The sequence below is a fragment of the Sardina pilchardus genome, chromosome 19, assembly GCF_963854185.1.
Source record: "Sardina pilchardus chromosome 19, fSarPil1.1, whole genome shotgun sequence".
Lineage (NCBI taxonomy): Eukaryota > Metazoa > Chordata > Actinopteri > Clupeiformes > Clupeidae > Sardina > Sardina pilchardus.
In genome coordinates, this window is record NC_085012.1 from 11365061 (window position 1) to 11381433 (window position 16373).

At 45.5% G+C, this 16373-nt stretch overlaps 1 protein-coding gene across 8 annotated transcripts in view; it reads right to left on the minus strand.

Annotated features, from left to right (window-relative positions):
• The window catches only part of ptprma (protein tyrosine phosphatase receptor type Ma), a 206421-nt gene that overhangs the window by 47578 nt on the left and 142470 nt on the right, over positions 1 to 16373 (minus strand). For 2 of the 8 annotated variants that reach the window (XM_062521010.1, XM_062521006.1), the window contains exons 14-16: positions 14522 to 14596; positions 10222 to 10357; positions 8467 to 8496 (exon numbers count right to left, since the gene is read on the minus strand). In XM_062521010.1, the coding sequence (XP_062376994.1) occupies positions 8467 to 8496; positions 10222 to 10357; positions 14522 to 14596 (241 nt within the window). The remainder of the gene's footprint in view (positions 1 to 8466; positions 8497 to 10221; positions 10358 to 14521; positions 14597 to 16373) is intronic. The other 6 variants (XM_062521013.1, XM_062521009.1, XM_062521012.1 and 3 more) reach the window with 3 other exon arrangements.

Consider the following 16373-nt stretch of genomic DNA (forward strand, 5'->3'; position numbering starts at 1 on the left):
CAAGTGATAGACCATCGTCTCTCGGTGAGCTGTATGCCGGGAGGAAAAAAAACCCCGACAAACAACAGATTGGCAAAGTTTCGCGGAAATGACCCGGCATCATCAATCGTGACACAGGAAGCCGGCGTGCCACTGTCAGCCCGAAGGGTTTTTTTTTCCCCCGAACGAGTGCGAGAGAAAGTGTCACCAGCTGAGAGGGAGACGCATCATTTCATACGAGAGATCCTCTTTTCAGCAGCAGTGGCGGCTGTGGCATTTGCCAGCATGGGAGCAGCCCTGGCGACAGTTGCCGGAGTCCTGCTGGGCCCCCGCTGCGCCGGAGAGAGAGAGGACTGCAAAGGCGGTATTCTACCGAGGCAAAACTCACTCCATCCACACAATGCTAATATTTCTGCTGCTAACCAGAGGGATCTGTGCTTTCCCCGAACACAATGCAAAAACTCTTCCCTTTGACTGCGCCTCCTTAGGGGCATTGCTAAACAGTTTAAAAGGCCAGATTAACTTTGGCATACTCATGCGTGTGGGGAGGCTTGTGTTGTGGTGTTTGCAGGAGTGATGTGACTTCTCAATCACCCGCGCACAAAAGGACCGCCAACAAATAACAACCCAAAATAAATAAATAAACACATGAATAAGTAAACATGCAGATAAATAAATAAGTCAATGAAGGCCCCTCGTGCACCTCTGAGGCAGGTATGCCGCTGTGGAACAGCGCTGTGCTGGTGTGCTTTCTTATGCGGCGTGGTCCCCCGCTTGGCCGTCCCTGGCGCAGGACGAGCAGAAAGGAGGAAGGACAACTTCAAGAACACGAGAGCTCGCTCGCGTCCCGCTGCGGCCTCACCCGGCGTGTGGAAAGCACATCCGCTGCCCATGCATAGCTAATGCGAGACGGCCGGGACCTCCCCCTCATGTCCCCCCCCCACCCCTCCCTCTCCCACCCCCTAGTCCCTGTAGACGCTATCTGCAACCTTTCAATCCCTATTCTCGCTTTTTTCTGCTTTTTTCTTTTTCACTTCTTTTTTTGTCTTCAAACAGCAATATTGGCCATTCCTTTTTCCATTTCATTCTTTTTTTCCTCCTCCGTTTTTTTCGCTTCCTGTGTAAACACATCCATTTGGAATGGCTTAACCTGAAGCCCTCACAGATGGAAGACGTCGGCGCCGATGTGAAGGCGAGCGAGAGAGAGAGAGAGAGAGAGTGAAAGAAGGTGAGACGGAGGAAAGAGAGAGAAAGAAAGAGAAAAAGAGAGAGAGAGAGAGAGAAAAAAATGCAGCTTCTTTAAGAGTTTTTTCCTCTGAGTTCTCACAAACACATAAATAAAAACTCTGCTGTGCTGCTCTGGCTGTTGTGCTGTGATGGCCTGGACCCCCAGGAGACGTGGCGGGCGGGCGGCCCCCTCGAGCGAGCCTCTCTGCGGAGCGTGGGCTCTGCCACAAAAAGCCCATTTTATCCATCATTTAGAGGGATAAATCCAGCTGCTCGGACCTGACACACAGGCCTTACACCTCGGGCCTTCAACTGGTTGGACAGCAGGAAATGGCCTGCATGACATTACTGCAGGCAAGAGTCATCTATCCATAAAAATAGCCATAAAACGCAAAGAGACAGACCAATATATTTTACCTACATTCACTAAATATGTTGTTAATGATACATTACAAGGGGCAGAGGACTGGACATAATATATATTTACATTTTACTGCTTAGCCTTAGATGCAGAATTTTACCATATGCACAGTAGGTGGGATATGTGATTCAATTACACTGACTCTAGGAGATGCATTCGTTCAGAAGAATCTCTCTGACATTTATGGGTTTTGATTCAAGTTCAATCATCACATGCTGATGTTGTGAATCTACAAGAGTCTCTGTTTTGCATGTTTGTTTTAATGTGATTACACTGACAGCATAATTTACAGTATTAAAAGAAAACCCAACGCATCATGAAAAATGTACATATATCTGTGCCACATACCACGTCGAGTTCACTTCATCTACATGAATGAACAGAATATAACTATATGCCTACATAGTGATTATGCTCACCGAGATCTCCATAGGTAATATAATTATGCAGGTCCTTTTAGTAGTCTGAACAATAACATGGCTCAGTGAAATGAAGTCTGACGCATGTTATCCACAGGACAAAAAAGAGAAAATCTACATCTATTAGCATGTACTGCTGGATACATGTAAATGATAGGCTTCGGCACTAATACTAAGAGTGTGCCTAGTTGTCACTGTGGTGTAAGAGTGACGGGCGGCGCACTGATATAGAGGTCGGCCGCTGATTTTTCTCGTGTTCAGACAGCAATCTGACTTGGGTGACTACAGCGGTCCCGTAACCCTGGGTGACTTCGCCTGCCATGGGAGAATACAGGATGAGGCTGAGGCATGACAAAAAGTGCAAAGCTGTTATGTTATATAGAAATATCACGTGGCAGCCAGGCAGAAAAAAAGAGTAATTCTCACTACCAAGGGTATAGTCCACGGATAACTGACCACCACTTTATTTCCACTTCATTGTAAAATCCCTGCTGTTGCTTTTATAAACCTCCCTTCTCCTCATCTCTTCTTAAAATGCAAGAGCATTATTTTGGTCCAGATTGGGGCCTGATCTGCACCAGTTTCGACTTCTTCAGGCAAAGACTGTACAGAGACTGGACCGAGATAGCTTGCACTTGCACTAAACTACTGTACAAGCAGAGCTAAAAAAAAATGGAACAGGAAATAAAAAACATCTTAACCAAAAGCTAATTAAAGAACCACTTTTTTTTTTTTGCTTAACTCTAATGAAGATTGACTAAAACATTCTTCATTTGAAATTTTAATTTTCTTGTTTTCATGGCTGAGCAGACGTGAACTGCATCCTAATTTAAAAAGCCTCCTCATGCACGCGAGATGGCTCTGGAGGAGGAGGCGGTGATATTAAGACGTTAAGTGTTGACAACTTAATTACAGTCTTGCAGGTGATGCTGCAATCTTTTTTTCAACACAGATGCCAAGGACGAGCTGGTCCCAAAATGCTGCCATTAGCATCAGTGAGAAAGCTAGAGTAACCAACGCACTAAATCACAACAAAACACCAACAAAAAACAAGATCTGGATTATAAACAGTGGGTTCCATAACCAGTGGATCTGTTTTTAATAGACAGCCAAACAGAATCACTAACTCACACACTCATAGAGTGCCTGGCAGCATTATTGAGAATGCTATCGAGCAATGATTGACCTTGGACAGTGACTGTATTGACAGTTGACAATAGACTGTTGACATCCTGGGGAAATATCCTCCACCCATGTTTGAATAGCTGTTTGGTCCTACATGGGCAAACACAAAATCAAAATGCTGCCTAGCAAAATGTGATACTAGATTCTCTTTGAGAGGCTGGCTACCTTGTTCAGAGATCTATTGATCTCACTAGGTAAACCAGCATACTAGGCATCAATATTTAAAGACATGGTGATTGCAAACACTCTCTCCTTTTAGCTGAAGAGATTCTGATGTATAGATTTCTGTGTCCCTGGTAAGAACAATGCAGTAAGGTTTTAATGTTGCACCATTATGCAATGTGTTTATACAAGGCCAGCATATAAGGCTGTTATATTTCAACATGGGGTATGGTTTGCTCGTCCAAGGATATAAAAAAAACAAACTCAACTAAATGCATGATAGAAAAGCAACTGCAAGAATTTTGTGAAACTCACAGTTAACGGCTATGCCTTGAATAGGTCAACTTGCAATACACAACTCTATGAGCACAGGAATGAGCTACAGGCTCATTCAAAGCCATATAGTCACTTCCAAAAGAAGCAATCTTGAGATTTTTTTCCCCCCTGTGACCAGTTACAGCAAGCAAAGGCTCTGGCATTTCCACAAAAAAAAAAGGTTTCCTGTCCTCTCCAAAATAATAATCTCCTCTGAGAAGACCTCGCACAGATAGAAATTAAAACTGGTCATGACATCTTCCGGAATGGTCCACATATGTCAGACATGTAATCTTCCTCTGCAGGCTGAAAGGAATCTGTTTGTGCCTTTTTTGCCTTTCACTAACTTCCCACAATCTTTTCTCCAATGGCCATGGATCATAGAGGTCTGGCCATTGTACCTGGGTCACACCAAAAAGCAGCTCTGTACTGATCCTGCCTACACCTTGGCAGTCAGTGAGGACAAAATACAGCTACCACAGCAAAGGCAGATGCAATACTGAGGGGCCACACTATAGTAATTGGATTTTAATAGGATGCTTTCAAGTTGTGGTCTCACTTCATCAAGCTCCTGCTGTCTGAAAAGTCTCTTTCAGTACATTCGTTAAGGACGACGGAGGCAATTAAGAGCATTTTGCGTGCGAGTAGTGCGTCATGATGAATCAGTGTTATCATCCCTCACTCTCGCCTTCCATAGCTAAAGCCCTTTGGACCGCTCATGACTCCCGCTAGCTTCCCTGCACATTCCCACTATGAAAAGTGTAGCTTACAGTCAAACGAGAACTGAAAAACAACACCTGACTTAAGTTCTCACCACACGTCTCAGTCGACACTGTGTGTGCCACCGTAACGGGCACCGTGTGTGACATCGTTTTTCGGTGTGTCCACTTGCCTCCCGCTGCGTGCGAAGCCTTCTCCCGCTCATTACTGACTGGAAAATGGAAAAGAGGGACCCCTGGAAGACTTGTCAATTACGGTGGCTCTGAAACAGAAGGCTCTCGGCGAGCACTCGAACTTACGCCGGTCGCAGTCCATTAGTTCATTTGGAGCTCTGATAAGGTTACATAGGTTTCCTGACACCTCCGTGGCCTCGCCCAGTGTAAGTGGCACATACCGCTGTGTAATGATCAACTGATAAGACGGCTTTTCCTGGAGCGGGCTAATTTCATTTCCTCTCTCTGGCAGCATGAGGCTGTTAACCGTCTATAAATCCCCCCCCCCCCCCCCCACGTCCCCCCACCCCCCGTGCCTTCTGCACGTGCAAACCACCTCAGCTTCCGTTAATTAACAGCAAAGGAGATTACAGCGTTTGATGCTCGGCAACGAAGCTCAGCTGAATGAGACAGCACGGAGAGCGAGGTGCGACAGCTTGTTTGTTGGCCATGCTTGAGTTAGCTTATCTCCGAAACAGAGGGTCAATATTTAGTAGGGAAAAAAAACGACATCAAAGGGAGGTTACTCTGCAGTGACCCGCCAACCTAATGACGGCAGTTTGTCTGAACCCTGCGACACACCACAGTGACACCACGAGAGACACCGGAGAGAATTGGCGACTTGCTACCTCTCTTCCTCCACCTCCTCTGCTCCTCTTCCTCCTCGAGTCCTCATCCACTTCTTGCGGATGTTGGGTGGCTGTCAGTAAGACAAATGCATGTTGCGTTGTGGCAATTAATTTGACTCTTGTTTCTATGTGAGCCTTCCGTGTTGGATTTAATTAAAGGTTCTCCCGCAGCCGAGGAACATGCTCAGCTGAAGGCCCCGAGTTAAATGGGCCTGTCTCGCACACGGTCCCTGGGAGGCCGCCACGAATGATGAAGTTGGGGTTCTTCAGAGGGAGGATGGGAGGGAGAGAGAGATAGATAGAGAAAGGGAGAGAGAGAGCGAGAGAGAGAGATAGGGGGAGCCCCTGCCTGCGATCATTTCTCATTCTGGTGGAACATATCCCTCCTCCTCTTCCCCCATGTCTCCTCTGGTGCTAACGTGATGGTTTATGTTTTTCCTTTTCTCACCATCAGAATCTGAAGCTTTTGGGGTAAGGGTAAAGGGGACAGCTTCTGCGTTTAAACTTTCAAATGAAGGAAATTAGGACAGAAAAAAAAACTAAACGTGTGGCTGAAAAATCATCCTCTAGTGAGGAGTCACCGAAGCGAGTTGCAGTGTGGAGATTTAGTTTTTTTTCTTTTTGTCTATTTACTGAGTGCCCACCTGATTTGGATGTTTAGACTTTATTTCAAAACTCAAGTTGACTGTAAAACAGACGAGTCTGGAATGGGGAATCAGGCACTACAGAATATGCCATCATTTCTCTACTGGAGACTCAAACATATTTCTCTTCTGTGAACTTTGCCAAGATATTAATACTGGCTCTTGTCATACCTGGAGTTCTTTAAATTCTTCTTCTGTAGTGACTTTCAAGCCCATTATCGCTCTGGAACATTCCGCATTACACTTCAGCATGGTAATTGATACAGCAAGAACCAGCCAAATCCCTAATCACTGTAGTCGTTACACAATGTGTAGCTCTTCGGAGAGCCTCGGAGTTGCTGGCTAAAACCATTTATCCAGGTCTTCCACTGGCAGAGGTCATTGGCAGTGCAGTGGACAGAGATGTTAAATGTGCCTTCTGTTTCACTCTCCTTGCCTCAGCCTAAGCAACAATGTCCGTCCTCAATCGGATCAAAGGACAGTGTTCAATATTTCATTAGGCTGCTTGCACCTGTAATGGCTCTATCCAAGTCCAGTGATGCATGGACTATCAGCGGGCTGGGGTGGGTGAGACTTGAGGTGCAAAATCCATAGCGATCCACAGCCTCCAGCCTAACTCAATGTGACCACCATCCTGTGTCAGTAAGAGCAGTATTGGTCATTGCTAATGACTTTTGCACCTGGTTCTGATTAAATCTCACCGGGCGGAATTTAATTAGTACTGACCAGTGTAACCGGTCGGACCCCGGCGATTGCACTGATCACATAAGAGTTCTCACATTAGAGTAATACATTCAAACAGCGTTGACTAAATTTCCCCAGTCTTATTTTGTCGCCAACCTGCTTCTGTCATAACAAATTCTCTGAAGCATGATATATAGCGGTAACTACTTAATCTAGACCGAGGCGGGCGTAACCGTGTGATTTTGTGAACTCTAACAAAACAGATCATAAACATTTTCACTTCAGTCTGGTTTATGATGCTAAGTGGCTACTGCATTCGGGAAATAGACGCTAATGATGCCGCCACGGAGAAAAGTGCTACTTCAAAGCCACAGCTCGGTATCCCAATTTAGCAGGAACTATAATGCAGAAAATTGTCTGTGTATCACGGATTTATCTAGAAGCCCTGTAGATATTCTGCAGAGTCTTATTCAAATCCTAGCCGTGGGGCACCATACTGCTGTGTCTGAGCAAGACTGTCAGCATTCTGGCACTCGCTGAAGCCAACATAAATTCCACCATGAATGTCATTTTTACTCCCAAAGATAATCACTTTTGGACAGCTTTCTTTATCAACTAAATGCATAAACAACAAACAGTTGCGAGACTAATTTTTTTTGCCCTGCTGTGTAATTCAAAACAAGAACAAACAACGTGAAAAACATCTTGGCGAGCAGCGGGCATTTAAATATCAAAAGTTGCGCTTTCTTAAAATATCCACCATGATGCCATGATCTGGTTTTAATAACAGCCATAATTTCTAACATCTCAATCATTCTGTTACTCTTAGCGTTGTTAGATAACTCAAATAACATCAAGGAAGCACACAAACCTTGCTTCGCATCAACCATTTTCAGGCACTTATATATCAGAACATTGCAACAGTGGCCAGGTAATTCCCAGCTCCCCAAATCTTTTCTAGTAGTGTGCTACAATATAAACCATAGCATCGCAGCACAATGGGCAATGCTGTCAAGTCCAGCGTGTGGAAGCTAATTAAAGACTGCTATTAGCATGGATGTATGGAGATGAGCTATTCACATGCTGTCAACTGAACCATGCAGAAAAAATAAGTGGTCTACAATATGAAACCTAAAAAATGGAAAATATGTACATGAACAGAAAAATTACCACTGATGATTAAAAAAAGCAAATAGGACAAAGCATTATGGGAGATGATGAGGTGAGGTGAATTATGGGAAGGGAGTTTTTTTTTTTAATTACATGAGGTGAAAACACCTCTGGTCTGGTCAGCATTTTAAGCTGCTTTTAAATGGGGTTGGGGGAAGGGGGGGGGGGCGTTGTTAGTCATCATTCCCATGGAAACGGAGATGCTTTTCGGGCTGCAGGACATACAGTTTTCCCTCTCTTCATAGGGCACAACAGACTGGTCAGTTTAGCAAACAGCAAGGGGAGAGCTCCTCTCGATCTGACCTCTAGCTCACTGGCTGAGGGAGTTTGTCATCAAGTTAGGAGAGTAGGCTAGTGACTTTAACAGGGTCCCCCTTTCACTCTGAAGCCTCAGATCAAAGGTATGAGTTCAATCTCACATCTGACTGTGCGTCACTGATTCCATTATGTTTAGTTTTGTGCATTTCGTACGTTTCTGCTTTTTTTTGCTTTTAATAGCTTATTTTTAGACCTTGTGTCAAGAGTTAAGAGCCAATGCTGTGAGGTTTTTTAAAAACAAAGGCAAAAGAGAAAAAAAAATCAAGCTTGTTCAAGCTTCAGTTTGAAAGGAGGGTTTGAAGTCACTAGTTTCATGCATGGAAATATAAAAGGTGGCGGAGAAAGCACGGCACTAAGGCGTTTGACAAAGTGGTTACTTACAGGTAATAAGTGTAGGAGTGATAGGTTCTTCTGCCAAGTAGGGTGGTGGAAGGATATAAGCAGTGGTGGGAGAGGGGAAGAATGAAATGGAAGGAAAGAAAAAGTAAAATATTAATGTCTGAAAAGTCGAAATAAATGAACAAAACCTGATATGATGGCTAAAAGTGACAACTACTTGTGACTCGTGAGGGCAGAGGTGAATTCTGACAGTATGTTATGTAGGATCCTGACAGTCACTGGGGTGGTGGGTGTGGGGGCAGAGATAGAGATGAAGGGGAAGGGGGGTGGGTGTCAGGGTTTACTCTGACCTAACATTCTGCAGGTTGCTAGTACGCACCCCAGATGTGCATTGTGCCTGTGACAGAGATTGTTATTCAGATATAAAAGAGGGGAGAGCGCAGAAAGTACAGGAAAGAGAACGCTAGCTTGAGCGGTTAGAAAGCAGATTGGACAAAGCCCTGATTCTGACTGACTACGGATCAATTCTGGTCCTGATCAAGCATGGATCATTCAGTCTGTGTGAGGTGTTGACCAAACCTGTTCCAGCATCAGCTGACATCTGGGTTCCATAATTAGAAGCAAAGATCTTAGCAGTCGGCAGGAGCAAGTCTTTCTCCACTTGCCCTCCATATGTTATAGTGTTTCACAATGACAAGTCTTCAAACTTCCATTCATAACAAATGCACCACTAGTGTGGCCCACTCAATATGTGTCCAGTAATGGGAATTTCCAAAGACTTCACCACATCAAGACACTCTCTCAGTTAAATGTTAACTTCAATTTTCTTTTTCTCTCATATTTAACAAGCAATGCCCAAGGTTATAATATTTAAAACTACTATATAAACTATTGATCTGAAATAACTGCCTCACTTGTCTGGTGAGCAAAATTCCCTCCTATTTAGAAAATGTTATCACGCTTTTGAAAATTATTACCATAATCAATACAAGTGCCCTCATTCACTAGACATAACAGCTGATATCGACAAAGTAATATCTGGTCTGCTTTCGCTCATCTCCGCTAAGTGTTCATGGCGAGCGTAGAGTAGCTTCTGACAAGCTCACAAGCAACTTGAACTGAGAGCCTCAAAACCTCACACACTGTACTGCGCCACTGTTCGCCTGTGTACAAATAAAGTTGGCTATTTGCACAGTGCAGCTTCCTGAGGTTGCTTTATAGAATACTGAAAGCCTCTCTTCCTCCCTTTCTCTCTGTCTCCCTCCATCTCTCCCGGCTTTCTAGCTAGCGAGGCTGGCTAATGCACACTCGCCTGTAGCAACATGCCCTAGGCCTCTCTTTGAAAAAAAAAAATTGCTTTCATCAAATTTTCCTTCTTATCTTGTGTTTTTTTCCCAGATGAGATGAGCCTCTGAAATATTTTCCTGTTTCCCAATCCTGACTAGGTCATTAGAACCACGCACGTTTCTTTGAGAATAACGTAAAGGAATTAATATTTCATGGCGTCACACACACACCAATGCCACAAACAGTTTAGTGGCTCTTATGATTGTAATCAAATCAATTATTCAGTGTTCAACTGACAACCCTTCAAAACAGGGAATATATGCTCTGGCACTTAATGACTACGTTAAAGGAACATAACAACCCACCAATGTGGAGATTGATCTGCCGCTTCGGTAGAACAAGACAGGCATTATTTATTGTTTATTTCAGATTTGTTTTCGCGGAGACTCCCTGGCCACTGTGGAGGCATGGGCAGTGTGCGGAGCATCGTAGAGGAATGCCGTTACTTACCGTTTCTTCATCACGAGCACCACGCCGAGGAAGATGATGATGAAGAGCAGAATGCCGGCGATGACTCCGGCGATCTTCACCGTGTGGTCAGACTGCTTCTCTGGCTCGACCTCATCTGGTTTGCGTGTGGCCGCACCTAAGAAACACAGCAAGTTAGACCAAGCCTATGTATGCTGTTATGAGCCACCATGACCAATTCGAAAGTGTAGCTTTTGCTAGTGAATGCTGTTTTGTCAATCGCAGTGCTTCATTCAAGATGTTGAGAAAAACGCTGAGTCACTTGGAAGTGAACTTCTTCTTGAGTTCACGTTGGGTTGGCAATTTCCAAAGTTACATCTCTTCACTTCACTTTCTTCATGACTCAAACATTTTCCAGTGATAGGCTTGACTTGTTGTGCTTGTTTTGACATGGGTAGAGCAATTATCCCGAAGAGAGAAAAAAAGACAACAACAAAAAACAAACTAGCTACAAAAAGACTGATGCTGTAACTCATTACAGATTCTCCGGGGAACATCCTTGTGCTTGTCATTCAACACCAGAGTGGTAAAAATGCTTCCGTCAGCCACCTGAGTAAGTGCACTGGCCAAATGTCATCCGGCTAGATATCGTGCCCAGATGTTCCACTTGAGTCCGTCCGTGCATTACGAGCATCGTCATCATCATCCTCACATCCCTGTGGTGACCTTTTTATGTCAACGTACACAGCGAGATTTATATATATTATATATTTATTTACGGCTTATTTATTTCTTTTGTCCGCTTTGCCGTGAAAAAAAAATTAAGTGGTTCTTTCCTCTTGCCTGAGTTCTTGCACCTGAAAGAGGGAGATAAACTCATTAATTGTGCCTCTCGGCGGCCATTGTTTCTTCATCGCCGTGATAAGTATGGAGAGCTCTCTCTCTCTCTCTCTCTCCGTCTCTCTCTCCGTCTCTCTCTCCATCTCTCTTTCTCGCCTTTGGATATTCAAATCTGGGTCACATATGGCGAGTGGCAAGGAAGAGGAGGGGAAAAAAACACCCTCTGCAAAAAAAAAAGATGAAAAAAAAAAGAGAAAGGTGAAGGAGAGGGAGAAGACAACTTTCCTTCGGAGCAATTTATTCCCAAAGTAGGCAGTGACGGGTGATCACACTACGAGCGCAGGCATTTAATGTCTGCTCAAACGAGATAACTGAGTAGCTAACAGCGGCCAGTGTCTCAGCCACACAGCCTTCCTCCGGCCTTCTCTCTCTCTCCCTCGTCTAGGGGGTGAGAGAGGGCGAGAGAGAGAGAGAGAGAGAGAGAGAGAGAGAGAGAGAGACTACAGGGGAAAAGGGAGACTACAGAGACAGGGGGAGAAAGAGGGATAGAGAGAAGAGAGAAGAAGGGGAGAAACAAGCAGAGAGAGAGGGGGAGAGAGGGAGAGGGGAAGAGCAAGAGAAAGAGAGAGAGAGAGACTACATGGAGAGCTGTTTACTGTATAATGTGATGGAACGTCAAGTCGGGGCCCGATGAAATATCCATTTCCAGCGCGCTAAATGAGAGAAGGATGAAAAATCGCGGGGACAAGCTGTTCAATTCGCCCTGGCTGGAATCCATTCCTGCTGCCAGCTACACTTTTTCAATCAAACCATGACAACATCCATCACTCCAGCCGGGGCCTTCCACCCGTTACCTGGGTGACAGATAGCTCCATGATGCTGGGGGAGGATATTTCCGCTTAGCCCCTGATGTGACGAGAGGACTGAAGGGCCAGAGGGGTGAAAAGTGGGGGTGGGTGGGGAGGTTGGTGACTAGGGTCCAAGGAGGGCTAGCACCATGATTAATGAAAATGAAGTCAGAGCTTGTTCTGAGACAAGGGTGCCCTTCAATAGGGGGGTTATGGAGGTGTTAACGTTACTCTAACTCTTACATGTTCGCTTGTAGGGATGTGTATTCATTCTGAGCCAAATCAGAGAGCTGCAGCACTCTTGAGACGTGCTTCAAGCTGTCTTCAAAACGCTACAAGTTGTGAATAATGCCCTGCGAACGAATTAGCATAATAAATGTCAGCTAAGAGAAAATGCATTAATCTAACGTGTGTGTATTAATGTTTCCTTCTGTCGCTAGACATGTAAATAATTTGTCTATTGGATTCCAACTGTTTAGACATTCAGAGGAATGTCATGCTGTTCTGACTAACCGACCAATCCAACACTTTTGCGGATCTTTCCTGGAAAAAAAGGAAAAGGAAAAGGAAAACAACTCCAGCCTCACTCGAGTCCTGGAACTGGTGCTTACGTGTCTCTCTCCCTTTCAATCTGACATTTCATAGCGCGCATGGGTCATTTGCCACCAGAAAGGCAAAACATGCAGAAAAACGCAGCCGCGCTCAGCTTCTCCGCCGAGTGACAGTGCTTTGAAGACGGGGAAAACAGAGTGAGAAGAGAGCACTCTGAGAGAGAGAGAGAGAGAGAGAGAGAGAGGGAGAGAGAGAGAGAGAGAGAGAGAGAGAGAGAGAGAGAGCAGGAGAGAGAGAAAGAGCAATAGAGGTGGAAGTGCAGAGGTCTGGCTTTTGTGAAGAGAAGAAATGTGCAATAGCGGCACCAGGGCCATATGTGGATATATGCTATGACACACACACAAACACACACATGCACATACTGTACGCACGCGTGTGCGCGCACACACACACACACACACACACACACACACACACACAAGCAAACACACATTTCCAGCATTCTTGAGCAGAAATGACACAGTGAAAGAGCGAGACAGGCACCATCTCCCACGTCCTAACTCACAGGGCCAGTTCAAAAAAACAAAGGCACACAGGGATGAGACTCCAAACAAGGACCTGAACATCTCTCGTTGAAAAAAGAGCGTTTTGGCTCAAGGTTGTTGAGAAACACCCAGTTCCCGAAGACTCCCGGTCTCTCCATGCACGAGAAAAGTGATGCATAAACAAACAAAACAGGAAGTAGAAGTGGAAGATGAAATATTCCAGGAGAGGTGTACGCAGAAGGGGATAAAGATTTGCATATAGGCCCATTTCTATCTGACAGAGATGCGTATGCAAAGGAGTTACGCCGTCCTTGTTTGGAGGCGAGAGATTGCATTTCCACAAATTTCTGTCCTTTGTGCTCTCCCATCACAATCTTCGGGGTTTTTTCTCTCTCTCTCTCTCTCTCTCTCTCTCTCTTTCTTTCATCTGACACTTTGCCAGCTCTTGACGATGGTGCAGGAGTTAGGGGAGAAGTCCAAAGTTAAATCTTTTCACTCTTGGGGGGGTGAGGGGGGGTGAGGGGGTAGGAGGAGAGGTGGAGAAGACGGCACGGTTTTTGCATTTCACAATGTCTGACTTTGCTGGTGTCGGTTCGGGGGAGGCGTGGAGGGGGATGCAGGGGCTGCTGGTGGTGCTGGTGGTGGTGGATCATTTTGGCTCCCTGTTTAAACACCACACGGAAAAAATGTTCACCTTTTTCCATGGCAGGCAGGCTGGTAAATATTTAAATGTAATTTTCTGACAGCAGGTTGAGCGCTATGGCTTTGTCATGCATGCCAAAGTGTTGAGGTTTTCTGTTTCATGCCACTTCACAGGGGCATATTGATTCTTTCTCCCCTCCTTTCCCGCTCTTCTTAGGAATCATGCATCAGCTCTGAATAAAAATGAAGTAATTTGGTGTTTGTGTGTGTGTGTGTGTGTGTGTGTGTGTGTGTGTGTGTGTCTGTGTGTGTGTGTTTTACGGTACATGGTGTCTCGTGTCTAAAATCCACTGTAACATGGAGGCTAATCCAATAACAACCCTGCTGTATGCAGAATGAATATAAAACACACAGGCCGACTGGAATCAAGAGTGTGTATATGCTAAAGCAGGTCACTGTAGACAAACCACTGGAGGTTAACAGTTGTCTCTGCACATGTCACGGCACAGAGCAGAGGTCTGGGTTAGTTGTACTCCCATACATGTATTAAACAGCACGCGCATGGAAACTCATTTAAAAAGCATATGCAGACGTGTCAGAGGCATGGAACAAGACACAATCACATTAAATATTCATACGGAATTTCTCAAAAACAATTAAAGTGAATTTAGAGCAACACTCAGGCTGTCATATGCACACGGACATGTCACACACACACAAACACACACACACACACACACACACACACTGATGTACACATAGGCTGGGGTATTTTTTGAGGCCAAAGCTTCCTTGGGTGAGACATTTCTGTGCTACAGTGGTAAGATACACAGTCAGCGGGACACTCACGCACACACACACACACACACACACACACATACAGGACAGAAGAAGCTGGACAGAAGAGTCTCTGACCTGTTAGTTGGTTGTCGCCCGCGGCGGGAGCAAGGCGAATGTACGGCGTTGTGAGCTGAGTCACGATTATGGCAGCTAAGGCAGAAAGAGTTCCAGGCCAACATGCAGAGAGAGGGAGAGAAAGAGATGGAGAGAAAGAGAGAGAAAAGAGAGAGGGAGAGAGAGAGAGAAAGAGAGAGAGCAAGACTGAAGCTAGAAATTTTTGCAAACAAGACCATCTTAGTAAGAGAAAAAGAACGCTAAGATTTGTTGTTGTTATGTGGTTTTGATACTAAGGATTAGAGACATTCCTATCAATTATCATTAACAAGCATCACACATTAGGGTGCCAAACCAACATATGCAGGTGTGTGTGTGTGTGTGTGTGTGTGTATATGTGTGTGAGTTTGTGTTTGATTTATGTCCTTGATAACTACACTGAAATTGCCTTTCATATACCCATTAGGAGGACGGACTGGGTGTGATTATTACGGGCTGTAATTACCATAATACGGCGTACATCTCGACGGCACGTCTCTAAAACGCTGTACTTTAGGTTGAGTCGCTATGGTAAGTGCCAACGCGGCGCGGGGAGTGTGCCAGGTGTGCGCCGGCCTCCCCCCCCCCCCCCCCCCCCCCGGGGATCTGACTGGCGGTTGGAAACGCACCGCAAGACCGCCGGTCGCTCTGAGACTACCGGCGAAAAAGCACTAGCAGATGCAGCTTCTACATTCACCAGCCCGAGGCCCATTAATGTGAGATTAAACACCCAGAGTGATACGAAATCAAAAGACGGCACAACATAACGGCGCAACACAACACACTTACACTACACTACACTACACTAAACTACTCCGACACAACGGAACACAACGCTGCACTACGTCCATTCTCTCGTGATCTACGCACGCGGTGAAACAGGACGAGGCAGGATGAGAGCGCGTTGGGGCTTTAGATGCCTTTACTGTTTGTGGCGAAATACGTCTGCCTTGGACCACGAGGCACAACACACACAGCCTGCCTCATTTGCATAGCAGAGCACTGGCACCATTAGAGAGATGGCATGTAGTAAGGAAAATAGATTATCTACCATCTGTGCTCAATTAAAATCCAAACACTGCGCGTGCTATCTAGGAGACGGGGCGGGTGGGGGGTGGTGCTGGTGGTGGTGTGTGTGTGTGTGTGGGGGGGGGGGGGGGGGGGGGGGCTGTGGCTGCGCCGTGCTAACTGCCTCGCGTCTATGCTAATGCGGAACAGGAGGTCAAAGCACCGCCGCCGCCAGCCAGCTCAGAAATCAAAAGTCCGGACGGTTTTTGATGGAGGATATGTTCCATCTGCCGCCAAACACAATGTTTCCCCGCAGAGCTGTTAGACTGACACTTCGCCGGCGGTGGGAGAGGCCAGAGGAGTCGTAGAGCTTCTGGGGGGCTCACGTCTTGGCTAGCGGCCCTAATTCCCCACGCTGTAATCAGCTCACGAAGACGGCAATAACGACCATAAAGACCTTTAAAGCCAGCGCAAGGTTGGTTTCGCCCCAATATCCATCAATATCATATCTCGAGACGTAGTGAAGTTAATACGAACTCAATTACATTCTGAAATAAAATAATTCGCCATAAAATGTAGATTAAAGATGGAAAAATTATGATTGTGATTTAATAATACTAAATTATAGAATTTTTATAGCACGCTACCACTCTGTACATCGATCACATTACTTAACTGGAAGTACCCCCCCCCCCCCCCCCCCCCCCCTATCTATGACTAAGCCTTAGTGTTTATAGTTTAATTCCTCCTTTGTCTGGCATAACATAAAAAGATATTCAAATGTGACTGTGGGGTCAAGGACACGGGTGAGTGGCAACAGTTAGTA